This window comes from Chelonoidis abingdonii, chromosome 3 (assembly GCF_003597395.2).
Source record: "Chelonoidis abingdonii isolate Lonesome George chromosome 3, CheloAbing_2.0, whole genome shotgun sequence".
In the NCBI taxonomy this organism is placed as follows: domain Eukaryota; kingdom Metazoa; phylum Chordata; order Testudines; family Testudinidae; genus Chelonoidis; species Chelonoidis abingdonii.
In genome coordinates this window covers 30,565,969-30,573,196 of record NC_133771.1, presented here as the reverse complement: position 1 = coordinate 30,573,196, position 7,228 = coordinate 30,565,969, and the positions used below count along the sequence as shown (strand labels likewise).

At 41.7% G+C, this 7,228-nt stretch overlaps 1 protein-coding gene across 1 annotated transcript; it reads left to right on the top strand.

The window, feature by feature from the left end:
• The first annotated feature begins 263 nt into the window (after window positions 1–263).
• CIMIP5 (ciliary microtubule inner protein 5) lies at window positions 264–6,507 on the top strand. The gene is made up of 4 exons (XM_032792343.2): window positions 264–454; window positions 714–1,026; window positions 4,416–4,455; window positions 5,730–6,507. Exons 2-4 carry the CDS (start codon window positions 758–760, stop codon window positions 5,919–5,921), a joined length of 501 nt encoding a protein of 166 aa, XP_032648234.1. The 5' UTR covers window positions 264–454; window positions 714–757; the 3' UTR covers window positions 5,922–6,507.
• The last annotated feature ends 721 nt before the right edge of the window (window positions 6,508–7,228 follow it).

The window sequence follows — 7,228 nt, the reverse complement described above, 5'->3', positions numbered from 1 at the left end:
TCAGGCCTGCAGGAGTTTTCAGTGGGAGTTTTCTTAGTCAGGCCTAAAATTAAGAGGCTTTCAAAGTGTGAAACTAACATTGATCCCTGGAAAGACCTTATTCTAAACAAACAGAAATTCCCTCCTGATAAGAGTTCAAAGCCAAGTCCCCAGCAGTTGTCTGCATTGGTTTCCACTCCCTCTGGGATAAATATTCATGAGCCAGCTTGGTTTCCAATGGAGACAGTAAACACACTGGGGAAGCCAGCAACTATCAGGGGGTTCTGTTTCAGTTGTACACCAGAATAAAACTGACCCTGGCAAACTCGGCACCACATTTCACACCAGGCTTTGCTACAAACACAGCCGCTGTTCTAGGGACTTTGAGATCAGCGTCAAGTGGTCTTGCCTGCACAGAGCAGCAGCTGGTGTCTCAGAAGAACTTGCTGGCTGCAGTTGGTATCTTTAGCCTTTGGTAAGGATTGTTCTTTTTAAGATTATTATTACAGTGAAGCTTCTCTTATCAATCACCCAGTGGGGCAACACAAACCAGCTGCCTAGTAGAAGTAGGTTATTAAGTAAAGGGGAAACAAAATAGCACATAGGTCGCCTGTTGGAGGTCGGGTTCTTAGTGCAGATTCCTTGCAAAATCCTGAAAGAAAGTGCTGGAAGAGAAAGGGATGCAGGAGAGAGAGCTGTGGAATTGGAGGGTCTTGGAGAGCATCTCCTCTTAGCCTTCCTAGTGGTGACAACATATTGCGTCACAGAGGAGACACAGATGGGAAGCAGATCAACTGGATTCAAGAGAACCACCTCCGCTGGGTACCGGTTACCAGCAGCCAGACCTTTGGTGGAACTCGTCTCATCCTCATCTCCTTCTCTCAGCACCACCCAGCATGGGAAAGCTCTGCCTGCCAATCTGGTCTTAGCACAACAGGCAGCCCAGGCCCGGGAGAAGGAGCAGGCAGCACTGTGGAGGGACCCGGTTCAGCAGGACAAGATCTGGAGGGAGTTTATGGATGCTGAGTGGAGGGGAAGAAAATATTGGTAAGTACCCCAATTCCAATTTCACGTCCTCATCGTAACACTGCCACTGCTCAGAGACAAAGGATATATCTACACTGTAGCTGGAAGGGGTAATTTCCAGCTCAAGTAGATATGCCTGCACTAGCTCTGATCAAACTAGCATGATAAAGACAGAAGTGTTGCTGAGGTGGTATGAGTGGCAGAATGGGCTAGCCATGCCAGTATGTACCTAGGGTCTCAGATGGGATCACACTCAGGGTAGCTAGCTCAGCCTGACGTTTGCACTGCTGTGGCTACACTCTGTATTTAGTGCTTACTGTGACTGAGCTACTGTGGGTATGTCGACTTGAGCTGGAAATCACACCTATGCTCACTGCGGACATACCCTGAGGGCCTGATCCAAAACCCATTAAGTCAATGGAAAGACTTCCACTGAATGGACTTTGGATCAGGCCCTAATCCTGCAACTGCTGAGAGTAAACACTATCTCTATTCGCCTCTTTTTTTTCACAATGCTCTATTGGAGCGGATCTCCTGGCAAGTCATGCTTGAGCAGAAACAGACACTAAAGAACTCCAGGCTTAATACTGCTCAGCTGTATATGTCCACACTGTGACGATACAAATGTGACAGCATCTGTAATTGATTGCACAGATGCTGATATTATTGCCTGTTCTCATATTCTTGGAAGTGGCTGAAATAGAGATTGGACAGAGTGTTCTGCCAAAAATATTATTTGTACTTCAACCCTGCAAATCTCTTGAGTGCCCCTAACCCTGCACATATAGACACACACACAGGGAAAATCCCATTGTTACTAATATATCAGCAGGCTGTACAGCATGCCCAGGGCATAAATTATGCTTTGACTGGATATACACACAGCTGAACTGATGGAACCAGGCATTAAGATCTCTCTCTCTCACTCACACACACTATTTGTGGTGATTCTCCAATTTACAATATAAACATGGCTGCTAGAAGAATCTCTTTGGTAAAAGGAAGGTTAGCTTGAGTTCTGACTATGCCAGCCTCATCCAGCCAGACACCAGGGAAGCAAGGTAATAAGTAGGCGATCAGCTACCATGACCTCTGCTTGGATTCAGTGGGAAGGAAGGAAGAGAACATCTTTTGGTAGCTCCTCTTCTCCCTCCTGCAGATGGCACCAACCCTAGCAGTGATTGCTTCTTTCCTCTGGGACACATTTTTAACTTCTGTCTTTGCCTTTTTAACTCAGCCTCCAGGTGAGAGGAACAAAGCTCCGCAGCAGCCCCACACCCCCGCACAGAGCTTGGGATGGGAGAAATCCTCTCCAGTCTGGTAGCCTAGGAATAAAAGAGGGTGTAAGGAAATGGGACCAGTGGGTAGATTTTCATATGATGAAGCCCAGGCATTCCCTGATTACTAGTACTTCAGAATACAAATATAGTATTATCCAGATCGGATATATTTGTACAGCACCTAGCACAATGGAACCCTGATCTTGGCTGGGGCCTCTAGACACTACTGAGATATGAAAATATATAATAATAAATACAATGCCAATTTATTAATTATTATTATTATATGCTAAACTGCACTGCAGGACTTTCACACCACAGTAGCAGTGTCCACATGGTGAGTTATAGCACAGAAATCTAGTGAGCTGTAGATTTACACCGTGGTTTGCCATGCAGTAACTCACCAGGAAGACAAGCCCTTAGACAGAACCTTCTCTCCACAGGTACCAAAGCACTTTACAAAGATGGCTATACAGTCATTAGCCCCATTTTACAGATGGGGAAAGTGAAGAGATTTGCCCAGACTCACAAAGCAAATTAGTGGCAGAACCAGGAATAGGACTCAGGTTTCCTGACTCATAATCCTGTGATCATGCCGCAGCTTCTAGTTTGTCCATTTGCACAAAACACTGTAGCAGGTGGCTGCTCCCATACCAGCAAATAAAGCTTAGCATGACAACAAAGAAAGCCATTGCAGGAAGGAGGTGTTAAGCACAGAGAGCTTTATGACTGTAAGAAACTGTTCTCCTATTAAACTAGTCTGAGCAGCACAAAATGGATGGATTGTAAGTGTCAGATTTGGAACTTAAATAGACTCTCAAATGGCAGACACAATAGTGGCAGGTCAGCAAACAAACTTCTCTTTATTGAGACACTTTTCTAAGGAGAGTGCATACTTCAGGTGCTTCTGCCTGCCTGTTATTTTTAAAGTAGATAATAGCCTGTAGGGCTGTGAAAATCAAAGAGAATATCACTATGTTTGTTCTTGTTAGGAGGAATTTCTTTCCATTAACATGGCTATTAACTAGAAAAATGAAGGCAGAATACCTAGAATTCTGGCTAAGCCTGGGGATTACTCTCTGTCAAAGTTTGGGTATTGTTAGTAATAACTTTTAATTGACACTAGCTGATCTCTGGGTTGTGGGTTGCTAGAAATGGAATTTTCATTGCGAGAAAAAGCATGCAAAGACAGACATCAGAGCAGCATCTATTATTGGCATGATAGGAGAGATTGCTGGCAAGGGATCCTTTGCCAGCAACCATAGCGCAGACATCTTTGAAACACAAGAGCTCATCCGCCTGTTTTGGAGCTGACACTCTTGAACTTTTAGCTAATTCGGTAAATGGAGATGTTTGCAACTCCTGCTAAGAGCAGATCAACATGTCTGCACCACGTGAAACCATTCTGTGTATCCACTGTGTGTGTGTGATTCTAATTGTTAAGATGCCACAGCGATGAGCATGATATAAGAACATGAATTAAAAACTTGTGGCCCAGTTGTGTTCAAATTCAGAACTGGATTCATTCTGAGAAGAATGTACAGCTTGGTTCTAAAATAAAGTCTGACTGTACCAAGATATTCTAGTCACACGACTGAGGTAAAAATTATTTGGAGAGAGAGATCGGTACAGTAGCTACCCACAAAACCCTGATCTATATTAAAAGACAAAATCACTATTGTAATTATCTGACTACTTCTGTTGAGAGGAAAGAGTTCATCCTGAGAAAGTGTGAGTGAAAACCTTTAATTTATTATTTGTTACAGGGACTGTGTCTTACTATGTGTTTGTATACTGCCTAGCATAGTGTGATCCCAGTTGTGAGGGGGGTCTTCCATTAATACCATTTCTGCTCAAAGGGACATCTATAGTCATCGCAAATATTTATACATTTAAAATAGGTCAAAATAATTTCTTAATCAGGGCTGAGCCTGCTCATTCTCTTTTTAAAAGAAAAGAAACCTAAAATTAACTGATCACTTGGAATCACTATTCTCTACTTTTGAAGCTTTATTCTACGCTAGCGTATCAGGTTTACTTCAAATCACAGAAAACTTATTAAACTAAAGTACAGAATAGGAATGAGTCATTTAAGTTAAAAACTTTTTTTTTTTTTCCCCCTTTTCCAAGGTACCAGAATTGGGGCTTCATGAAGGACTATGATCCAATGGTAGGTTACACGTAAATTTACTAACTGTAATCCAAGCTCTTTTTGGTTTACAACAGGATTTCTAGCAGGCTAATATTCTAAATTGAGCCATCCTTGAAAGTAATTTGTCAAATTGTTTAAGATTAAAAACTGCAGGAAACTATGCCCAAGGAATCTGAAGTGCCACTCATCTGCTATTCTCGTTCTAAGCAGATGGAATGCACTGTGTGTGTGTTTCACCTCAATTTTGATTAAAGTACAAATGCCATAAAAGGCCTGACATTTTTAAAGGGTGCTTGAAGAATCAGCCTAGGAAGGAATTTAAGAAATATTGTCAGCACAACAGAATCTGAGTCATTTCTTTAAAAAAAAAAAAAAAAAAAAACACCACATCAGCTCTACAAGTTTATAAATGGGATTATATGATGTGGTTGCCTATAATAGCAGGATACTGGAGTTGATGACTTGGGGAGCGGGGGGGAGAATATCTTCCATTTTATGTTCTTGCCATCACCAACCACCACAGTTGGTCCTGACTGACAGCCCATCTAATGCTGTTGAAGTCAATGGGTTTGCATGGGAAGTCATGCTCCCAATGATAAATTTCACATTCACTGCGAATGGGAGCAGTATCGGGTCATTGCTTGAAGCAGAATTTCCCCTCCAGGTGCCTATATTCTAAGAGGGGGAGTGTTATCTTATCACAAGAATGTACACTGATGACTTTGAATCCAATCCTGCAGCTCGTACTCAGGCAAAACTCCTCCTTGGAGTAACTGGACATTTGCCTGTGTAAGGACACAGGACCAAACCACTTACATTTTAAAATACCAAATGACGGCAAAAAATTTTTAAAATGTATGATTCAACCAGCTAATCTGAAACCACTTTATCCTGATGAAAGCTGGTGCATTAAATTATGATTTGCTCAGACTGTTCTTTGATTGGTTCAGAGAGCTAACTTCTTGGATGCCGTTTCTTTAAAGACTGCTGACCCTTGGTGAATAAGATGGTATACCACTTTTCAACAGCAAACTAAGCTGTGTCTTCTTGGAAGCTGATGGGGTGTGACCAATTTCAGTTAGCTTAATAAATGATTATGTTTACTGTCTCTACAGAGCATTTTCACATAAATTCAATATATAAAACGTCAGGTAAAATTTTTCAAAACATCTGAGTGACTTCGGATCTTAGGTCTCATTGACTTTCATTTTCTTTTTTGAAAATAGGAATTAGAGGCTGTAGAAAATTTACCCATAATCTTAAGCAAGGATCTTTCCATTTATTTTTTCCAGGGTAAGAAAAAGGAGCAGGAACAACTGCCCGAGTATATGCCTGTGTTCTCAGACAAAATTCCCAACACCACCAACCAGACTATCGGCAGTAGAATGAACACTGAAATTGGCAAAACTCTAGTAAACATGGATTACTTCCTCAGCCATGGAAGACAAAAGAAGAAACTTGAGCATGAGTTCCAGCCCTCCTAGTGTTAGAAAGAAAATATCCCTAACAAGATGTGGCAGGATTCAAGCTAACAATCTTTTTAGAGTCTCACAGTAATGAAGTTACAAAGCATCAAATCCTTTCCTGATATCACTGTCTTGCATGGCATTTTTTCATGAGCAAAGGTGGACCTTGTGCTTAAAAGTCTTCTGGGGAGATCCTCTTAATATTTGGAGTGATCAGATTAGAGTGGATATAAATATGTGCTGTGTAGATTACAGGGTCCAATCATGCTCCCATCAAAGAAAATGGCATTAACTTCAGAGGGAACAGGGTCACTACCAGAAAAGAAACCCTAAATTATCTAAGATTGGTCACAAGATCTTGCCAGATGCAAGATATTATAATATTTTTAATTTCAAAGTAATCAGTGCACTAGATAGCAGCAGTCCCTTGTGTTCCGTTTATCTAGCTAGGATTTTTAAATCACACTCCTCATCACCTCAATGTCTAACCTCATCACTGAAAGTAAAAACCAAGATGATGAAAATCTCTGTTCTAATTTTTCTCCCTACTTCTGTGGAAATGGATGCAATTTTCCATGTTTTTAATTTTCTTTTTCCCCTTTTACTTCTTCCTCTCTCTTTCTCTTCTCCTCTCTCTTTGTCTGATCTAGTTGTGTCTAGGGGAACACTAACACAAAGAAGAGGGTTTTTACACTCTGCTCTGGAGGCACTGGTAGTCATTCTGATCTCCGTCAGTGATAAATTCCAAGGTTCTGTTGCCCAGAAAACCTGGTCTCCCATTCTTATAAGCTTCACCCTTGAGTTTAACAATGCATAGCTCCTGAAGAATGTAGTTGGCCAGGAAGATCATCATCATGGTGAGAGAGGGAGCATTCTTTAAGATATCTATAATCAATTCTATGAAGGGGCTTGAAGGCAAGGATGAAGACTTTGGTTTGACCAGGGAATGGGAGTACGACACAGAGCACTGAGACAATGTGAAAAAGATGGTTGTTTTCTGAACTAATTTTAGGTGTTTAAGGTTGGAGTGCTCAGACCAAGGTAAAGAGGGCTTTAGCAATCCAGCTTGAAGATCCTGAAAGTATAGATCACTGTAGCAAAGTTACCACCCAAATACAACAGGGCACAATGCTCTAGTCAGATGTCAGTGGAAAGGCATTTTTCTGTAGTTGCAGCTATTTCAGACTCCAGCAGCAGGGGGCAGCCCAAACACACTCAAAAGGTGGGGACCAATTTGACAACTGAGAGCTAGCCACCCTCCATAGAAGATGAGGTGATGGGATTTCAGCAAGGCAAAGGGACAGTTTGGAGCTGGTGCTCTCTGT